General features: G+C 39.1%; 1 protein-coding gene across 1 annotated transcript; it reads left to right on the forward strand.

Moving 5' to 3' along the window:
* The first annotated feature begins 1,402 nt into the window (after positions 1 to 1,402).
* Positions 1,403 to 20,387, forward strand: LOC104551656 (tyrosine-protein kinase TXK). The gene is made up of 15 exons (XM_010207145.2): positions 1,403 to 1,459; positions 5,452 to 5,509; positions 6,457 to 6,559; positions 7,361 to 7,566; positions 8,607 to 8,672; positions 9,415 to 9,469; positions 10,209 to 10,288; positions 11,639 to 11,766; positions 12,957 to 13,031; positions 14,010 to 14,181; positions 14,876 to 15,092; positions 16,043 to 16,107; positions 17,331 to 17,449; positions 17,806 to 17,963; positions 19,271 to 20,387. The coding sequence occupies exons 1-15, from the start codon at positions 1,444 to 1,446 to the stop codon at positions 19,337 to 19,339; spliced, it is 1,587 nt and encodes a 528-aa protein (XP_010205447.1). The 5' UTR covers positions 1,403 to 1,443; the 3' UTR covers positions 19,340 to 20,387.
* The last annotated feature ends 1,592 nt before the right edge of the window (positions 20,388 to 21,979 follow it).

The raw sequence follows: 21,979 nt of genomic DNA on the forward strand, positions 1-21,979 counted from the left end.
TGCACTTCAGTGCTGTGGTAGCCATGTCCTGAGTAACACTGTCACATTTCTTTTTGTTTGTTTGTTTGTTTGTTTCTTGTGCTCTTGTGCCATGTGAAATAGAAAACAGATTGCACAAAACCTTAGTTTGTTGTTTTGTGAGTAGGCCAAGAGGAGTATGGTGAAGCTGATTTCCAATCAAATCATTAAACGTAAGTATAGTTGGCTTAATACATTCCATTGATACATTTGAGTGTTTCTGTAATCAGTTTTGGAGATGCTTAGGTGCACTGCTTTGCCTAAATCTTAATGTTCAAAAGGAGGAAGCTTCTTGTTTCTTGGAAGGTATTCCTATTCTCATGCTGTTCCATTGAAAAGTTAGAGGCTGTCAGAAAAGGCTCAAATGACTATTTCCTTTTTCTGTAATGGCAATCTCAGATTATCACAACTATGCAAACCAACCTATGTGTTGAGCCCAAACCACTACCCAATCATTACCAACAGCATGTATTGTTAAAGGAGAAAATCTCTAGGTTACTACCTTCAGTAGGAAAAGGAAGCTCATCTTCCCTAATAGCTCTTTGCACCCCAGTTTCTCAGTAGATCCTGCAAAGCAAACAATACATCATGAGGGATTCCACAGTGATAAGTAATATTTCCCTTAAAACAAAAAGGAAGCATAGGAAAACCAGGAGATTAATGGTTTCCAGTGGACCTGAAGCCTGTTTATTTACAATAATTCTGTATTTATCATAAATTTCTACCATAAAATGCATCCTAACTTTTGTCAGCAGCTTCCTTGGTGGGGTGGGTGCTTTGAGTCTGACCCCTTCGCCTGCCTCTTCCCAATACCTGAGGATAATTTCTGTGTACCTGACATTGGGTTTGATACTTAGGATGTCAGGAACTATGAGGCACCTAGTTTCTAAATAAGTATACATTTTTTTAGTTGAATGTAGTCTTAGATGGTTCCTTTTGGAAGTGACCAGAACAGCTGTCTTGCTGTCTCTCCTGATGTCTTCAAAGACAGGTTAAAATGCTGCACCATCCTTTCTTCTGAATTAGCTCACTCATGCTTAAAGAATTTCAGTCCTTCTGCTTCTTATAACTGATTTTATTCAAAACCAAAATGCTGTGATTTATACCTGATACACTTTTCCCCTTTTTTAAAAGAAATACTTTGCTCTACTGATTACAGTTTACTATTTTTTTCCTGTAAAATGTGTCTTTTGATGCTAGAAAGCAGATATCTTTTTACTTTTTAAACAATTTTAAATAGGACTGAGATTAGTCTGTTTGGGACTTTTTTTTCTTCTTTTAAAAAAAGGTAAGTAGGTGGAGTCAAGCAGTGCTTGTGGTTTACCATGCTTCATATCACAGTGAAGAGCTCAGCTAGGACTGTTTCACTGGCACAGCTAATGGAGAGGTTTGCATTTTCATTTGAATATAAGTGGACAACCAGGAATGATTCTTTCTACCTGTAAGTAAACTGGACCACATATTTCGATGCAGTTTTGTTTTGTGCAGCAGCAGTGTACTTAACAAATGAGCTATTTAAATATTGCCATAAAAACACTAACTGGCTTTTTCTTGTACTGCTCAGGTGATCTCTGTTCACATTGCTTGTCTTGACTTTCAGAATTACTGCATAAACATGAACCCATTGTATGATGGATTCAGCAAAGCTACTAGTTTTACAAGCAGATTGGGAGATACTCCCCCTAGTTTTACAAGCAGATTGGGAGATATTCCCCCATACTGTCCTTAAAAACATGTACAGCATAGACACATATAAAATGTTTGGTAGAACTAGAGCTGTCCTTCTTCCAGAGCACAATTAACTCATGGAAAAGACAGAAAGCCTCAGCTTGCACATGTGACTAACTGAAAGCTGGTCTTTTAAAGTCTTTAGAAGCAAACTGTACTGTGACTTTCTGTACATTGCTGATTTTCATAATACTGTTGAAAACTGACAGATGTACCAGATCAGGAGGCATGCCATGTGTTACAGTAAAGATCTGGGTTTGATGGGTGAAGGTGAGTTTGTAGTGTTTAACACAATTACCCTGCTGCCCTACTGCAAGAGTAAGAACTTAAAAAACATGCCAGAAGAGTGCAAGTGTCTATCTCAGAGCTTTCAAAACTAATAGTTCTTTGAGAAACAGTGAATCAGAAAGTCAACCCAATGAACCTATGAAATAATACAATTATAAAGACAAAAATTATTTTAAAAAATCTTTATCCTGTGGCTTTTATCTTAGATACTTATTGCCCAGGGCTACAAATTAGAATGAGTTAAAACAGAAAGTACGAGGAGGATTGAACATATAAAGGTGTGTGAATTGGCCAACTATACAAACACCATTATCAAGCCAAGACATATTGCTGGGTGTTGTGGGACTTTATCAGGCCAGTTATTGGCAGCAATGGACCATCTCAAGGGACTTGTGTGTTTTCACTGATCCTTCTCTGTTTTCGTGGCAGTATCTTTGAGCTTCTCAAGCAAATGGCTGTTCCTGACAGATGACCAATTTTTTTCTTCTTCCTCAAGCATCCCATCTGCTCTGCTGTGCACAAATAAATTTGTTTTTTAAGTTGGACACCAAAATGTTAGCTGCAGATTTTTAGGCCGATCATTCTGTTTCACAGAATCACAGAATGTTAAGGGACCTTGAAAGATCAACTAGTCCAACCCCCCTACCAGAGCAGGACCACCTAGAGTAGATATTTATTTCCACTTCATTCACATGGCTTCTCTTGCCATGATATCTTTTCTTGTTTCAAAACTGTGCATGCTAAAAGGTGTGATTTTGGGCATCATAATTTGGTATGCTATCATGGCTCTGGGCCTGGGATTCATATTTGTTAACCTGCCACTAGTGAAATAATATGATAGGGTTTTGAAAACAAATGTCTTCCTTCTGATATAGTAATTTTGAGACAGAGGCATGAGCAGGGAAATAGACTATGTTTGTTCTTGTGCTAAATGATTTGTAGAATTGGCTGAACTTTGTCTGAGGTTGCATTCTTTCATCAGAAATTGGAGAAATTAAATTCTACACACAGTTGGAAGACAGATTTGGTGAAATCAAGATTTTAAAGCACCAATTGTTTGATTTAATCTGGGTTTTAAGCTACTGGCTTTAATTGCTCCATGGTGACTTTGAGGATCAAAGCCAAAAGTGTTTCGGTAGCTTATGTTTTGATAAAATTCAGGGAAATGTGGGCTGAAAGGTCTAGTGGGCCTTTCAGTGGATGATGGAGAAAACAAGTTTTGGTTTGCAAGAAGCAGGATTTGACCACTTTTTCTGGAATTTTGTGGAAAAGTTTTGGTTAGATAGGAAACAGAGAAGTGGGACCTTCAAGACCCGCCTGGACATGTTCCTATGCGACCTGATCTAGGTGACCCTGCTTCTGCCGGAGGGTTGGACTAGATGATCTATAAAGGTCCCTTCCAACCCCTGCCATTCTATGATTCTATGACCTGAAAAAAATGGCAGGTCTATACATACTTTAACAAACTTTAAAAATTATTTACTGTTAAAAATTGTGAAATAGTTCTTTCTGTTAACTTTTACTTCTTTCCTATTTGTCATTGTGACTGTTCTCTTCAAAATACAGAGTCCAAAATGTGGATTTCCTTGCTGAAGAACAACTCTCACTGGTACCACCACTGACTAATTTTTAATTTATGAACTCTTCAATGTGGTTACTCAAGTTAGTGACCAAGGGATTAACTCCAACATCCTTTGATAAACCCAGAGTGTTTTTCTTAAGAAAAGGTCCATAGTCCAAAATTGAAGGAAATCAGATAGAATAGTTCCATTGATTTGAGTGATTTGAGTTAGGCAACAGCAGAAAGGAAAATCAAGAAGAAATACTTAAAACTACATGTAAATTCTAAGAAACTATTTTCATTTTCTTGTTTGCATTTTAAAAGATGGCAATTTCTTTTGCAGGATTAAAAAATATTCTTATTATTATTTCTTAACTTGTCTGATGACTATTGAATAGAAGAGCAAAGAAATCAGACCCCAAGTCAGAGAAGGGTGTGTGTAGCTGCCGGAAGCTTCAGACAGGAAATGTAGACTTCCTCTAGCACTACAGAGAGCATCGCTGTGGCACCTGGGTCTAGCCCCCAGGGTAAACATCTTCCTCAGACGCTAGCAGGTCAAGACGTGAGACAGTTTAATCAAATTCTTTATTCGGTGGTTGTACTATTCGCGGTGTTGGCAAAGTCTTTCTAAAACAGCATTACAGAGCAACTTTGGGTGGCCTTTCTGTACTGAGTTATGAACTCAAAAATTATTATTTTAATCAAGGGGAGAAAAAGTATTGTTCAAGAAGCCTGCCAATGTCTAGGGAAGGTGTAAAATACAAAGATCAATACATAGGTCTTTGCTTGAGATGCTGAAACTCTAATCCAGCAGGTAAAAACTTCCTGACTTGGGTCAATTTAACCACAGCAGGATTTAATCTCTGCAGAACTGAAGGCCTTTCTCTGTCTGTGTTCCTCAATAATGTTTCCTGTTAGACTTATCAAATTTTCAAACAGAAATTAACAGTTTACACTGCATTACAGTGTTCAATGTACACTGGAAAGTTATGCAGCAAATAAATTGCATGGCTCACATCTTTTTAGCCTGGTTTCTGTAAAGAAAATTGTCAGTGTCAGCTGGCTTGTGTTTTTGTACTTGCTTCACTTTGCACTGCTGTCAGTGGAAACTTTTATCAAACAGTTGATAGTGTCTTCTGATTAATATAGGCTTGCCAGCATCCCACATGACAAAATCTTCACAAGATGCAACAGTCTAAGGGAAATTGCCCCACGACTTTCAAGATAAACAGTCTAACCAAAACACTTATGAGACAAGTCTCTTCCTCTTCCTACTGAGAACTAGTTTTGGTCTTACTGTTCTGACATCTGATGTTTTCGTCTTTTGTTAGTGCAAGATCTGCTAAATTATGTACCTGCATAGAGAAAATATCATGTAGTAAGGTTGCTTAATGTTTAAATAAACCTCCCAATAAGAAAAATCTTGATGTGCAAGCATGGTTTGGTATTTGTCTTGAATGATCTAAAAATCATATCATTGCTGAACGGGACAGTTGTCCACCTCCTGTCCCTAGTGGTGTTTTCATCCCCTTCATTGCACTCATTAGAGCTTGTACAGAGTGGCATGATCAGTCTGATTTGGCTGATAAGATCACTTTTTCAGTTTTGCCAGTTTAGTGGGCTGATTTAACTCATCATATGGCCTCATAATTGCTAAGACATTGTAGGAGAGACAAGGGGAACAAATAGATATGGTGGTAGGAAAGCTCTGCTGTTTTTGGTTGCTTCAAATTCAGCCTTAATGATTTGCTAGATATCTCACAAGACACAGCTAATAATGGGGCTAAGCACATAATTCTATAAGTTTTGTGAACAATTAGGTACACTGCAGATACAGAAAATGTTCCTCTTTACAGATCACACCATCCAGTCTGTTTTCTGTTGCTGTTGCTGCTGCTGCACTGTGCAAAAAAGGTATGCGAAATGCTTAAACTTTTCAGCAATTTGGGTGATCAAAATATCAGGCTACAGGCTTTGGGGAGAAGGTCTGGAAAGCTGTTCAGCAGAAAGAGACCTGGGGGTCTTGATCGATGGCTGACTGAACACGAGCCAGCAGTGTGCCCAGGTGGCCAAGAAGGCCAATGGCATCCTGGCTCGTATCAGAAACAGTGTGACCAGCAGGACCAAGGAAGTGATTGTGCCTCTGTAGTCTGCGCTGCTGAGGCTGCACCTCGAATACTGTGTTCAGTTTTGGACCCCTCACTACAAGAAAGACAGTTTGGTGCTGGAGCATGTCCAGAGATGAGCAACGAAGCTGGTGAACGGTCTGGAGAACAAGTCTGATGAGAAGAAGCTGAGGAAACTGGAGTTGTTTAGCCTGGAGGAGGCTGAGAGGAGACACCATCACTCCCTACAACTCCCTGAAAGGAGGTTTTAGTGAGGTGGGAGTTGGTCTCTTCTCCCAAATAACATGTGATAGGACAAGAGGAAATGGGCTCACGTAGGACCAGGGAAAGTTTAAATTGGATATTAGAAAGAACTTCACTGAGAGGGTTGTCAAGTTTTGGTACAGACTGCCCATGGAGGTGGTGGAGTCACTATCCCTGGACATATTTAAAACACATGTAGATGAGGTGCTGAGGGACATGGTTTAGTGGTGTGCTTGTTGGTGTGAGGTTAGTGGTTGGACTCAATGACCTTAAAGAACTTTTCCAACCGATACAATTCCATGATTCTATCTACACATAAAAGACTTGTTAAAATCCCTGTATTTTCAGTAGAACTACTAGTTATACAGAAGTTTAAAGATGGACTACCCTGCATATCCCTAATGAAGGCAGGCATATATATCTGTGAATGGTTTTTGTGTGTATATTTAGAGATATGTATTCACACAAATACTTCATGTTTTTCAAAATTAGAGCAATGAGAACAAAAATGAACCTGGACCCTGATACTGGCCTGGTGACCCAGTACTCAGCCTCACAACCAGATGTCTCCTATGTATCTACTTGGAAGTGCAGAGTAAGTAAGATTTTGGCAGGTGACAAGAGAACCGAGGTTGTGTGCCATATAGTGGCTCAGTACCAGAACAAGCAGAGGAGTAACTAATTCTTGAGTGTGTAAGGTTCTTTATTGCACAAAAATGGTAAGAGTATCTGAAGATTCATACTGGTATGAATTTAGGGTCAAAGTGAGGTTTCCCAAGCACACTGTGATGGACAAGGTGGTTCCTTCTGCCACTTTTGGGTTTGGGTGATGGAGATGGAAAGGATGGGACTGCCTTGTTAGGCAGATGCAAGCTCACCTTACTCTGCTGGCATGTGAAATGTCCACCTCAGTTTTACTAGATCTGAGTTGAATTAATCAGAACTTTCAAAGCATAAATTTAAAACTAGAGCCTCACCTGATGGAAAAGAAAATTATTATGTTCCTACTGAACATTTATTAAGAGAATCTGCAACACCCTCCATGTTAATTCTGCACATAAACGACCAAATTTCCTGACATTGTAACTCCATTGATTTCAATGCTGCTCTACTTTTACACTAGTTGAGGAATTGTCCCACTGTTCATACCATGTAAAAGTCACTTTGATTAGGCAGATAGCTTGTTTATTGTTCACTATACTTTCTATTGTCATTTTTGGCTTCTACAGCAAACTACTCACCATTTTGTAAGTGTTGAGGTGATAATGCTTTACAAGGGGAAGTAATGATCATGATGAGTTCCTTTTAGTTACTGTGATAGTATAATAACAGAGAAATTAAACAAGCAACAGTAGAGAGACAAGACTAATTATGAAAGACACTTTCTTTTCACTAGCGTAAGAAGCAATTGCAGTTCAAGGATAAGCCGTTACCTCCTCTACCTGCCGAGGCCTTGGAAGACTACACAAAAAAACCCAGGGTTATTGCACTCTATGACTTTTTTCCTAGAGGACCCTCAGATTTACCTCTTAAGAAGTCAGAAGAATATATTATCCTCGAACAGTTTGATCCCCACTGGTGGAAGGCAAGAGACCAACATGGGTAAGACAGTAGGCATTCCTTTCAATTTCCCTACACAAAAAGAAAGAAAAAAACAACCTAAAATAATCCCTGTGAAAGGGAGCAGATAGAGTGAGACACATGGGACAATTCAAGGAAAGTTTTGAGAGTGTTCAACACTGTGTGAGTCACATGGATGGACCGGACTGACTTTCAGCAGTGTTTGGCACCCCAGAGATGGGTAGATAATGTAGAATTTGTGGGGAATTCAGACTTAAATCCTAGACGATCATTTCTCGAGGAGCAAAGAGTGTCTGAGGACCATGTGAATCACTGGGCTTTGAGCCATGTGCAAGCCCAGCTTTCCGTACTATTTGCTTAATGCAATGTACATGTGTAAACATTTCATAAAGACCATAGAGGTTTCTGACGTGTCTAAAACAAAATCCCTGATCCAAAATTCATGGATGTTTCAGAGAGATAGATAACCAGTTAGGATCCTTTCCACATTTAAGTTTGTTTCATGTCATTCCTCTTTGCATTTTCTTCAGTGTATCCGGTGTTCTGATGTTGGGAATAGCTACATAATAATTGACTTATTTTCATTCTGTTTTCACCTTTAAATACTTTGAAATGGTTTTTCTCAACTTATGTTTGCAGCGAGAGTGCACTCATTATTATTTTGTATATCCATTCAAGCACTCACTTTATACTTCTTTTGGCTTTTCTATAGGCCAAAAATGAAGAAGGTGGCTTCAGTTGTGGAAGAAATAATTTTTCCTTCCAAATTTTCTTTTAATTTGACTTTCATTCATGTTAGCTTTCCTTACCATGCTGCTGTCAGCACTCTATAAATACCTATCCCTGATGACTTTTTCATTTCAGTAGTCACCCACAGTTTTTGGGCAGAAAGATTGTGTCTGGGATGAAAGCACTCAGACTTCAGTTTCTACATTGAGATTCAGTATCTAATAACACAGCAAATAATATAAAGAAAATTTGTAATCCAACAAAAGCAAGATGTATATCTTAATGCTATTAATATTTTACACTCCAACATTATCCCCAACATATTGTTTCAGGAATGAAGGTCTAATTCCCAGCAACTATGTTACAGAGAATAAGAAAAGTAATCTAGAAACACATGAGTAAGTACCCTTCAAAACAGTAATTGTGTTTTCTTTTTTAAAAACGTATTGCAGCAATAGATTTCAGTGCTTGAATCTTTATTAGACATAAACAGGTGTTTGTTGAAAGCTCTCTTTTTTGTTACAAAATATTGGTCTTAAAATGAATTAACCATTTTGATTTTTTAACTATTTGCTCAGTGAGTGTAATGTGAAGTTACAGATACTGAGCCCTTCAACCTCAATTTGCATAAATCATGTCAGAAATCCAGATGTTTACTATTTCAAGAATGACAGAATGGTAGGAGTTGGAAGGGACCCTTAGAGATCATCTAGTCCAACCCCCCAGGCTTGCTTTCTGCAGGCTTGCTAAATAACATTTCTATATTCTGATCTCTTCCTTTTGTGAACATGTAATTAATTGACTGGAAGCTAATTCAGATTAATTCAACATAATTCACTGGAGAAAAGGGTAAAATTCTGCCAAATTCTGGAGAAGAGATACTTGACGCAGTGTCTGGGACTGTAAATTTCATCACAGTTTAGCATAACTGTTTCTTGGGCATTCTTCTGTTTGAGCTCACATTTACAGTGGTCTAATAAAGTCATCTGAAATTAGGATACACTTAGATACAACAATGGTTCTATTCAGGTTTTTGGACTGAGAATAGTGCAACTATTAAGATGGGCTACTTCTGTGAAACAGAGAAAACATTAATTTTCACTGGCTGAAATTAAAGGGTAGTTTACCTCCTTCTTGCAGGTGGTACTGCAAAAACATAAACAGAAGTCAGGCAGAACTTCTCTTGCACCAGAAGGTAAGTCAGTTTATACATAGAGCTAACTATATCTAGAAGGATCTATCAGTAGGGGCATCAAGAGCATTACCACAGTCAAATCCAAATCTGTTGGGTATTCAGTAAGAGAGAAAGTACTTTCTGGGGTAAGCATACAGTGCAGACTATCCAGACTTGCGGAGTTTTAAGCTGTAACCCCAGGGAATTCTATGTACATTTTCCATACTAGATAAATCAAATTATATGCAGTTTGCTGTGCTTGTCTTTTGTATGAAACATTGAAGACTGAAATCCATATAGTAAGTAAATGAGTAAGGTTAGCAAGAGATTAACAAAACCCCTACATCTTCCTTATGTATAGAGCAAGCAATCCATATTGCATTCTACCCCATATCAGTTACCAAAGCACCTGACTCAGACAAAATCATTAGGTGTTTGCTCAAGGACTATCACAGGTCTTGGACAAGACAGATCAGAGAACACTTCAGAACTATTTTGATTTTTTCTTAAATCAAAGCACTTTTACTGCTTCACACTGAAGAGTTAGTTAACTCCAAGAAATTGCCCGGCACATAGTATTTTCCCATAATTTTACTGTGCTATGTACCTGGTTATCAATTCCTGTTATCCACTGCTGTATCCCTCTCCCAAATAGTCATAGGTATGCCACAGAATTTGACAACCAGCTGCAAGTCCTATCTCAAAGGAGGATTATTCAAGTTCAAAGGGAGAAAATAACTCTACTTGGATTTCTTTTCAGTCCAAAGAAGGCGCATTTATTGTCAGACATTCAAGCCAACAGGGACTTCTTACGCTGTCTGTGTATTCACGAGCCAAAGGGTGAGTTGCTGTGTTTGGCTAGAGTTTGGATCAAGAGCTGATGGAAGAGCTTCCCTCAAACTTCTCAGAATAAATGGATAGGTTGGTTATGCAGTGCACAAGAGCAAGGAACTACTGGGACGCTATTCATGTAGAGTTAATTATCCTGTGTGTAGAAAAGATGGTGGGCAGTGGATCTGGGATTCAGGGTGCAAATGTCCTGCCAAGATTAACTGCACTCATTGAAAGCCTCAAATAATCATCTGCGAAAGCTTTGCGTCCCACCCATGTAATGCGGGAAATAAGACCTTACATGGATAACTTCTTGCCTCTCTTTCTACATGAAGTGCCATGGCTACCACATCACATTGACACAGTCTTCTCCTACTGCACCACACTGGTTCCCTTTTCTGCAGACTCTGTGCACCATGAATTCATCCCAGACTCTGCTGTCTCCAAACTTCTCCTGTTTTTCCCCTAGAATCCCCTCGCCTTCTCACTGTGCAGTTTTAGTCCTTTTGCCAGCACACTGCCATGGGACTTACAGTCACCTACAGCACTGACTTATCACATCTCAAGCTGCCTTATACCCCCTCCCACAGCCCACCTACATCCTTCTGCATCAGCAGTGCCTGCTTTCTTAGAGCAAGCCAGACGTGAGAGGAGAAAAGCAAAGGAATCACTGCCACCACCACCCTCTTCCTCTTTTCCCCCACTCCTCAGAAAAGTGTAGTGAGCTACTGCCACCACCACTGTGCTAGGCACAGGCTTGTGATTGCAGTAGGGTACCAACCTTCAACAACCACCATCAGCCTGGAATGCAAATTTCTTCATTTTCAGTCTCACAGAAAACAGAGGTAGATGAGCAGCAAGACACACAGGAAGCAAGACAGACAGATAATGTGTAAAAATGACAGAAAAGCAAAAGTGTAAAAAAAAAAAAAAGCAGCCTTTGGAGAAGCAGAACAGAAAATTTAATCTCACACTATATGTGAATATATTTTTAATTTTTTGAGGGAAACTCAAGTAATAAAGAGCATTTTAATTTGGAAAGCTGGTATATTCAAATCAGCATTGAGTTAGGCTAAACACTATAGCTATTTCTTAATGATGCAACAATAAAGGCATAAATACTTCTGTAATAAAAAAACCCTCATTGTGCAGTATCTCTCAAAGCTGGGAGAAAGATCCAGTAACGGACTTTGTTTTGGTGGTTTTTTTCCCTGAAACAATATCCCAACTACACACAGCCACTTTAAGTTGAGAATTATACCTCAAGTTTTCAAGTTTTTCTGTGCTTTTAATCAGATTTAGAGTTTCAGATTTATTGGGGCTTTTTTACTGAAAATGATAACCCTTTGTTGATTTCAGAAGTCATAATGGAGATATTCGACATTATCAAATTAAGAAGAACCACTTGGGGCAATATTATGTAGCAGAAAAATATCTTTTTTCATCCATTCCTGAACTCATTGAGTATCATCAACACAATGCAGCAGGTAATGCAAGCTGATAAGATTTTACAGCGCATTATTTGAAGCCCTTGGGACTTTGAGAGATCGGAAATCACTCTTCCTGTAATACTTTCCTTTTAAAAAGAGACATAAGGTTTGCTATTAATAATGGGTTCAAATATGTCATGATCCTTTCGGCCAAAGTCATAGATATGGTGTGCATACACCATGGGACAAGTGGAACTACCAAACTCATCTACCTGTATTGAATGACTTTTACAAGGCTAGAAGCCTAATGTATTTGCCTGCTCTGTGTTCTCTTGGTTCATATGTGACTGAATGGGACTTGTATGAAATTTGATCATAATTCTTTCCTTGTCTACAGCAAAGACTTGCACACATACAATTTAATAAAAGCAGGAGGTATGCTGTTTCTCAGGAGGCAACATTCTACCGATTTGGGAAAAAAAGAAACATCCCATAAACAATCGAAGGCTGAATTAGGGAGCACAAGACTCTCTAACATTGTCTTGCAGCCTAACAGAGTTAGCCACTTCTAATTGTTGGCTCATGGCAGCCTGCTATAATTTTTAGCTTTCAAAAGTCCCTTTCACCTTGGTTCTGCCCAGCATTTTAATACAATATAAAATGTTTTTACAGTGAATGAGTGCAGATGGGAAAACACACAGAGATCCCTCGCACTAGAGAGGAAGGAAGGAAAGAATACATGGGAATGGACAGAGCCTGTTGCTGGAGAGAGAAGGATTGTAGGAAACACATGAGGCAGAAAAGGACTTGAAAGTAACAATGAATGAACACAAGAAGTCCTTGGTGAGGGATGTACTCAGTGGTACTGTTGACTCATGAATTCAAAGAAAATGAGTGACAGACACAAAAATATTTCTTGCAATGGGAAACAATACTGAGAAATCACGCTGGAAGAGAATGCTTAGGTGGATGATACAGTATTATAGCACTCATTTAAGATCACTAATATCATAAAAACAAGCAAGAGTATCACTTTCAGCTGTATGAATGTACAGATACTTTTGTTGCCAGGGCCCTATTGAATAGTCTTGCTCCATTTCCTCTCACTGTAGTGTTTATCTGAACAAGCTGTAAGCAAAAGTAATCTCAAGAAATAAAAAGCATACATGAAATTCCAAACATTTTTCCTTGAGAAGAGGTAGTTTATGTAATTGCCCAACAGAATATCGTTGCTTTCTCCATTACAGGTCTTATTACCCGTCTCCGACATCCAATTGGATCAGCTGGATATTCTTCACCAGCAACAGTAGGACTGACTTATGGTATGTTAACGTCCACTCTTTTGGTGGACATTTAGGTATCTGCCTAGGTGAGAATTTAGATCACAATCACACAGCTAATAATGAAGCTGTATCTGAAACTTCCTGGTAATAAGTAACACACAGACAGCTGCATATTCACTAGAAACAGACACTCATTTCCTCATGAGGTATCAGTACCAAATAAGACACCTGTTCAGTGTCCTATTGTTACTGTCAGTGATACCATTCAGGGTCCTGTTCAGTGACTGTTGTGCTTCTGTTACAACACCAGTGCATTTCAGAGCTATCTGGACTCTTATAAGTGAGCCTAAGACTCAAACATATATTTGATAGCTTTTCAAAAGCTGTTTTATTTATTTAGATGCTTAGGAAATGAAAATTAATATCATTTATGGGGGAGATTTTCTCTGTCAGTTCTGCAAGTTTTAGAAATAATGAGATCTTATACAGTATTAGAAAACAAACCATAAATGTCAGGTTTGTGTATATAGATGAGGAAACTAATATCATCTGGCTGATGACGGGAACCTTCAAAATCACATATGTTTGCTGTAAATGTTCCTGTGAATTGCAGGGCTTAATATTTCTGAAAGGCAGAATTTTTGGGGTTATTACAACAGAGGCAGCCAGTAACAATTTCTGTAGATATACTATCTATACAGAACTGGTTCAGGTTTAAAAACAACACATAAGAAAATGCCTAAAAAGTTCTCATATGTAATCAAAGCTTTCTCTTCAAGCCTCAGACACTACGACATTAAGCAATTTAAACACTAATCACATTCTGTAAAATAATACTCATGTATAAACATACATAAGCATGTGGAAAATTTCAGATATTTAAAATTGATATTATAGCTGATGAACAGTTGTGATGTTACTCTGCATGCATTAACTGCAAATAGCAAGGCATATCTCCCGGAGTATGGTTCAGGAAAACTGGCCTGACTGTTGTAACATCTTGGATTGCTTTGACAGAGGAGTGGGAATTAAACCCATCTGAACTGATGTTCATGAAAGAACTCGGGCGTGGGCAGTTTGGAGTTGTTCAGTTGGGTAAATGGAAAGCAACCATCAAGGTTGCCATCAAAACAATTAATGAAGGGGCAATGTCTGAAGATGACTTCATTGAGGAGGCCAAAGTGATGATGTAAGTACAAAAGCTACTATATCTGACAGTTGACATTTAGATGACCAACAAATAAATATAACCTGATTCCACTTAAAACAGACAAACCAGTTTGATGGGCACGGTGGATGTGAAGGACAGAAAGGCTGATATAAAAGTCTGAATCTGACTGCAACAGATGCTCACTGTGCCCATCACTGCAGTCTTTAGAGCATGCAGTGCTTTGTGCTATGGAGCTCAATGGGGAGTAAATGTAATAAATAAATAAATATGCTCTTACCACTATTACTTCATCCATAAGTTAGTGCTTCTAGGACCACTAGCAGAGTTCATATATAACTAAAGATTTTGAGAAACTATTTGCAAATTATGGAAGTATCCAGACCAAGCACAGACAAGAAGAGAAGGACCCTTGTGGAGTCATATCCACTGCCTGAAAGCCAGGCATAACTAGACCTTTACATATCACATCATCCAAGTCAAGCTTGCTCTTGCATTCTTTGCATTTATATAACTGCTAAACAATTATGAATGCAAAGAGTGAACTTTTTGGAGCAAATTATGGGCAGAAATATGTTATTGGGAAAATTCTGAGCCCAGTTGAATTGAATACTGTTTATCAAATAAAGTATTTTTCAAAACCATCATGAGATTCAAAGGTCTAGTTACCTACCAAGGACAAATGCTAGCCTGTCCAAAATGTGATTTTAAACAGGAAACTCTCCCACCCAAAGCTGGTCCAGCTTTATGGAGTGTGCACGCACCACAAGCCTCTCTATGTTGTGACTGAATTCATGGAAAATGGCTGCCTGCTCAATTACCTTCGGCAAAGGAGAGGGAGGCTCGGTAGAGACATGCTGCTGAGCATGTGCCAGGATGTGTGCGAAGGGATGGAATACCTCGAAAGAAACAGCTTCATTCACCGTGATTTAGTAAGTGCAATAAGTTTTCTGAGGTTCTTGACAAATATTGTCAGTATGGAACGTGCCACTGAATTTTATGGGGGACTAATGTGTCCTGTAAGACTTCAGCTTAACAGTATTTTCCTGGCTGTAAAATGAAACGTTCAATCTATTCAGTTGTCCATGGAAAGGTGGAAAAACTACTTGAGAGAAGTTTTTTCCATCTATAAGACCACTTGAGAGGGCAAAGAAAATTGTGCTATTAGCATGGAGCAGGCTAGGGCATCCCAATACAGTAGTATTAGGCAGTCATCACAACACAAAATCACAGCCAGACAAAAGGTCAGCAACAATGAGGATTTATTTTCTAACCAAATTATTTTCCTGTCTACATTTTCTCTGCTCCCTACCTTACCTTGATGCTGGGATGTGAGGGTGGCTTTTCTGCCTTGCCCTTCACAGACAGAGAATCATAGAAGAGGAATTTGTTTCTTCATTCTCAGTTGTTTTGGTTTTTTAATGCTTGCATTTGGATGCGGAGAGAAAGTCTTCCTGCTTTCATCCCTAGCTGCCTGAAGAAATGTAAAATCTTGAAAATTTCCAAGGAGTTCCTGATATCTGTAATGAAAAGTCTCCAAATATTCACATTGAGTGTCCTAATGCTAGTGTTCAGAAAAATATCTGCTTGGATATCTATGCCCTGTAGCCTAAAACTTCTTCTGCTATGCAGGAATATGTAAAAATATTGCAACTCATACTACAAGCATTTAAGCTGATATATACTATGTATGTGTAATGACACAGTAGCAAAATATGTCGACTGACTTAAGAGTCAGAAATTCACTTCTTTTTTGAGCAAGACGCTCATCTCCTTTTTGAATACACAAACGGTTTGAACTGAAACAGAAATAGCCAGCTGTTGCAGTTTTCTTAAAATGCTTTAGCATAGACTTCAGATCTGTTTTTCTCATTTTCCCCAGGCTGCAAGAAACTGTTTAGTCAACGCGGAGCACATCGTTAAAATATCCGACTTTGGCATGGCGAGGTATGAGGCCACTGAAGCTGGTTTCGTGAGTACCGCCTCTCAGTCAGCTGCAGCACGACCTTGAGTTACCCTAATTACTTGCCTCACTGTTTTGGGGAATCCCACTGTGGTCAATTTCTGAATCCTTATGAAAATTATAGCATTGTTTAACTGTCTTACCATGAACTGAATGTCATGTCCTCCTCTTGCTATGAGTGAGACTAAGACAGATAAACAAAGTGCCAGGTAAACTTCAGAAGTGTGTATGGACAGAAATGAACAGGATGCACGGGGCTTCCAGAAGCTTGAAGAAACAAGTTCCCCAACTTTTCTGAGCAGCAGGGAGGACAGAAAGGACCTAGAGACAGTTTGGGGCACTGGTGCTGACCTTTAGAGGCAGCAGTGGCTGAGTAGGTCAGGTAGGAGATGGGGAGGCCAGGGAGGGCAGGCAGGAAGTGTGATGGGCCCTGCTCTAGAAGGGAAGTGGTTTTTCTGCTTAATGAGAGGACCAGCCAAGGATGGGGGAAGAAAGTAGAATACATTCTGACAAGCACAGGCCAGAGAAACAAAGCTCTGCCCTCCCAGGCTACCCCCCCCCGTGTTTCACAGCTGAGCTAACCAAATGACTGCTATCCAAAGCAGTTGCCTCACCCCTTTGTTCTTTTCCATTGCAATCTCATCACACAGCTCTCCACCTCTGTGTTTTGCCAGCTGTTTTTTTTCTGCTGAGTAACTAGAATGAATTGGCTCCCTTTGGAGGCAGAAGAACTTGAAAGGCAGAGCTTGACTCTGAGCAGGAGGTGGTAGTGACATTCACCTTGTGGCTGCAAGTCATCACATCAGCACGAATATGCTACTTAACTTTCCCTTTAGTTTTGCCTCTGCGGTGATTTTAGCCCTGGCGGGCTGCTAGATGGCCATCAAGTCATTCTATCACTCCTCCTCCTAAACTAGATAGGGGAGACAGAAACGTAGCAAAGGGCTGCTTGAGAGTCAAGCAGCTAGGGAGGTTAAGGACAGGGAGGTTAATTACCATCTTGGGCAAAACACTCAACTTGGGGAGAAATGGTTTGATTTATTAAAGAACCATCTAAACAGGGTAGGGAAATGAGAAAGAAAAATCGAATCTTAGAACACCTCCCTTCACCCCTCCCTCTTCCCAGAACTCTCCATCTTCACCTGAAAATGTTGCCACTGTTTGCCGTTTATCATCCAAATCTATGCTGTTTCCTGTTACTCTTCAGGTATGTCATCGATGATGAATATATCAGCTCTTCAGGTGCCAAGTTTCCAGTCAAATGGTCATCTCCTGAAGTCTTTCATTTCAAAAAATATAGCAGCAAGTCAGATGTATGGTCCTTTGGTGAGTTGAATGTGCAATATATTGTGCTTCCCTAAAACTACTGACATGATTCAGGGAAGTGTAAAATGTTACTCATGCTACCTATCTTAAGCTTTAGTCTTTCCCATTTTCCAAATCATACCTATATCAGATAAATATGTTTTTTCAATAGAAGGGCTCTCTGCCTAAAAATTAGACTTTGACTGAAATGTCAGATCAGAATTATCTTAGGTGAAAATGGTTTTTTGCCAGTCTCTCTTAATTAAGTTCAGGTTGCCCACAAAAAATCAAGACTGGTTTTTGTTCTTCTAATATTGTTAAAATGCTTGTGGGTTTGGGGGTTTTGTTTTGTCCTAAATATTTTTATTCACTTGTAGGTGTACTGATGTGGGAAGTTTTCACAGAAGGCAAAATGCCTTTTGAAAGTAAGTCAAATTCTGAAGTTGTCCGTGAGATTTCTCAGGGTAACAGACTTTATCGACCATATTTGGCATCGCATGCTGTCTACAAAGTCATGTACAGCTGTTGGCATGAGGTTTGTTGTTCTTTTTTTCCTTCTATATTACTTTACTCTTAATTTGTAATGTGAATTTGAAAGCAATCTTAAAAGAAATGAGGCACTAAATCCTTATTTCACATCTGTAGCCTTCTCAGTATCTCTCAGTACACTTTTCACAAATACCAACTAGGTCTACAAGCTTCTGTTTCTTTTGACTGTTCCATCTAAGTAATATAAAGCACATCCTCAGTCCGATAGGTCTAGCCTTGATTTTTAATACATCACCATTGTCTCACTTCTCTCCTGCATCAATAGTAATACCTTTTTCATGCTTCTGTATCACGTGTAGCTTTCTCTAGCTCGGCTCTGAATGATAACCTTAACAGATTGATACACAAAGTGGGTATGCCAGCTAAATGTGAATTTTAAACCCCATTGTTTAGGTGTACATCAGTACCTCTGTACATCACCACAGCTCCAAGACTGCATCCCTTTCACCCTTGGTGGTGTTTCTCTGTTTCTCCAGCACCTGTTTCTTCCTATATTGGTATCAAAACATTGATTTCATCACCTTCTCCATCTGAGTAATCCCATAAGGTCCCTCCTTCTCTAGTGTCTATTATAAAGCGAATCTTTAATTTTAAAGTACTTTTAGACGAGCTTTGTGTGCGATGCTTTCATGTAAATAGGCAAGCACAGACTGAGTACCTGGGGAACCTTGTTGCACGATTGTATCCTTTATCCTACTTCTCCTTTCTTGACCATATTTTAATTCTAGATTAAATTTTTAGACCTGGAGAAAGAAAAGTTTCAGAGACTGAAATCTAAACTGCTTTCTTGTTTACTGCAAACATCCACTGGGATGCCAGCTAGTGCAGACAGGTTGGGGAAGTTCTCTCTTCTGCCTGCCATCAGGCAGGAGTTTGTTCCAAACTGAGCTGTACTGTATCAAATTATAAGGCAGGGAAGATCCTTTTTTGAAAACCTAGGAAACCCCTGAGTATCACAGTATCCTTGGGAGGTAGTGTTTTTCAGTGATCCACTGAAGGGGAGAAATTTTATAGGAACTCTAGTCCAGAATTGAACTAAAGAAATTTTAGGGACATTTGGAGAAGTGGTTGTGCTTATGCTGCTGCTGTCATGAAGAATTGGTTGAGATTTTTATTTCCATCAAATGACAAAATTGATCTTTTCTTCTGTATTAAAAATAAAACCAAAACAAAGTAAAATGTAAGTTTTAAGTGGTAGCCCATACGAACTCATAACCGTCTTCTGAAGTCTGGTACCATAGCTGACCAATCTGCTAATACAGATTTATCCTTTGCTTTTTTTTTTTTCCCCAGAAACCTGAAGGACGTCCTACTTTTGCAGAGTTAACACAGACCCTCACAGATATAACAGAGATGGGATAATCAGAGATTTTACACCAATATATTTACTGGAAGGTTAGCACTAGACATATCAACAATGTAGCTGGCACAGAAAACCTCAGCCTTTTACTGCAGTCGCTACTTCAGTCACTGTACCAGCATCCCACATATTGAAGCAGCTGTTTGGGCTTGGCCTAACTTTTACTCAAATGAGAAAAATGTCTCATGAGACTGGTTTGGGACTCTCAAGGCTTTGTTTTGATGATTAGGGAGAAATATAGTCTGTTTAGAAAGACGTAATGAAGATTACTCACCTTACAGGCCTTTTTATTTACTCTTTTAGTCAGAGCCACACTAATTTCTCTATTGAGAAATTCTATAGAGTACTTAATATCAGGCACCAGGGAATACTGATTGGCAGGAGAAAAATCGATGAAAGAACTTCTCATAAAGCTCTAGCTAGGTCATGTTTAGAGACAAAGCATCCAGCACTGAAGAAATGGAGTGGTGTTTCAGAAGACGCAGCAAACTACCAACTGCTGGGGCAGCACCCATGTGAGTGGCCATGCCCACTGCTGTGGATTACAGAGAACAGGGAGCAGAGGGAGCAGTCCTCATTTAGCACCTCTAAAGTCACATCTGAGCAGCTGGAAAGACTAAGCATCCTTGAAGCACTTTAAACCACCGCTGCAGGTCAAGGCACCTTCTCTACTAACTCTGTGTAAGAGAAGGAGAGTAAGGATTATTTCATCCAACCTTCTCCCACAATTTTCTAGGACTGTCTCCCATTCCTCCCCTGCTGCTGCATACTCAAATGCCCAGGCTTGCCTTCGTCCTTCCCTTGCAAATGCCCGGAATGATCAATGGGCAAGGTAAAGCTGGAACCTGGCAGTAAAATCAGTGCTTTGGATCCCGTCATATCTGAACATGGACAATGTCTGTAACCCTACTTCATATGTTACTATTCACTTTCAATTTGAAATCTTAACTGTGGTTGGTATAAATATATTGTAGAGAGGAAAAGGCAGATCAAGTTCAAAATTGTCTAATATAAAACTGCCCATTAGAAATAAATAGGCCCTTTAAAATATGTGATTGCATTGTATATTATTTATAGGTAAATACAGCACAATATTTAGTTCTATAGCACTTTGTAGACAAAAATGTGTAAAACACACTAGCTAAAGAATGAGTTCTGCACAACTTATTTTTTTGTTTCCAAATTTTAAAAATAACTACAGAATTAAATATATCAAACATCCTAAGTTTTGTGTTTCCAAAAGATGATGGCATCACTGAGTAAAATTCCATCCTAGCATTAACCATTCATCTTTACGGCAACAGTATTCTGATAATTTTGATAGAAGAAAACTGCTAGTCCTACTGTTTGAACATTTGGCAGTACCTTCAAACATGCTTTAAGGCATTTCTGCTTCAAGTGAAGCAGGATACGCTTATCTTTTCATACAATCTGATAGAACAACTGCCACCAACCAACGTCACTGTGTTTATAATCGACTTATTTATGAGCATTCAATTCCTTATCATACTAAATACTGATCTGTACAACACAGCACACACATCGAGCTCACCACAATTTTTGCTCAGGCCATGAAAGTACAAGGCTTTTCAGCGGATGATGCACAACAAATGCGAAATTCAAACTGTCTTTGCAATACAAAAGTACAGGGGGACTTTGGATAAAATATGGGGCATCTTTTTTAACTGTTCTTGTAAAACTGGTTTTGGCACATTTGTTACTGCAAGTTAATATGTAATGCACTACAGTACTGTGCAGTAAAAAACAGCTCTATGCACTCAAAGCACCCTGCTCATGCCCATTTAACTGAGTTGTCCCATAGAATCATTTTGGTTGGAGAAGGCCTTTAAGATCAAGTCCACCATGGTGAATGCGCATCCGTGCTTGAAATGTTGGTCTAATACATGCAGCCAATAATACTTGCTTATCAGGCTGCAGTTTGTCAATACAATCTTTCTGTTGGCTGCTTTGGGGAAATTAGGAGTAGGCTGTTACTAACCTGTGACGCAGATACATTTAACGGCTGCTACCATCAGGCTGCCAGCAAATAAATGAAAAAGCACTAGAACATGCTTCAGAGTCAGGGAAACCAGAGCTTAATCAGCAACAAGAAAGGCCAATAAGACAAAGGTCAGGTATCTACGATGTATTTACTCACCAGAACAGCTACACTCATAAATAAAGATGAAGTAGGCCACCTTAGTTCTCACAAAGTCTCTGAGCCTAGCTCAAAGTGCTTATACAGGTCAACCATGAATGCCACCTACATCACTGACCATAAAGAGGCATGTGTGGTCACATGAATGCCCGCTAGCTGTCTTTTTAAAACTTTTGTGTGATAAAAGAGAGACCTGGAAAAGAAGTAAAGGTTAGAAAGAGACACTATAACACATCCAGACCAGGAATGTCTGGTCAAAAGCTGTATGAGTGCTCAGGATTTGTGAAAATTCAGCTGCTTTCCTGATTAAACATCAGAAAACTTGCAGCAGGTCAGTATTATGGATGGGAAAAGGCAGAATTCCCAGCTTCTGACACCAGTCACTTGGGATACATCTCCTTTTTACAAGCCGCATTGTTGACAAACAGGAATATATTTTCACAAAGTGAAATTACTTCCTTCATCAAAACTACTCCTGACAAGT

Source organism: Colius striatus, chromosome 3, assembly GCF_028858725.1.
Source record: "Colius striatus isolate bColStr4 chromosome 3, bColStr4.1.hap1, whole genome shotgun sequence".
NCBI classification, from domain to species: Eukaryota; Metazoa; Chordata; class Aves; order Coliiformes; family Coliidae; genus Colius; species Colius striatus.

Coding starts and splice junctions, on each gene's coding strand:
- LOC104551656 (XM_010207145.2), top strand. Junction 11,767..12,956: donor TCATCAACACAATGCAGCAG/GTAATGCAAGCT, acceptor TCTCCATTACAG/GTCTTATTACCCGTCTCCGA. Junction 16,108..17,330: donor TCCGACTTTGGCATGGCGAG/GTATGAGGCCAC, acceptor GTTACTCTTCAG/GTATGTCATCGATGATGAAT.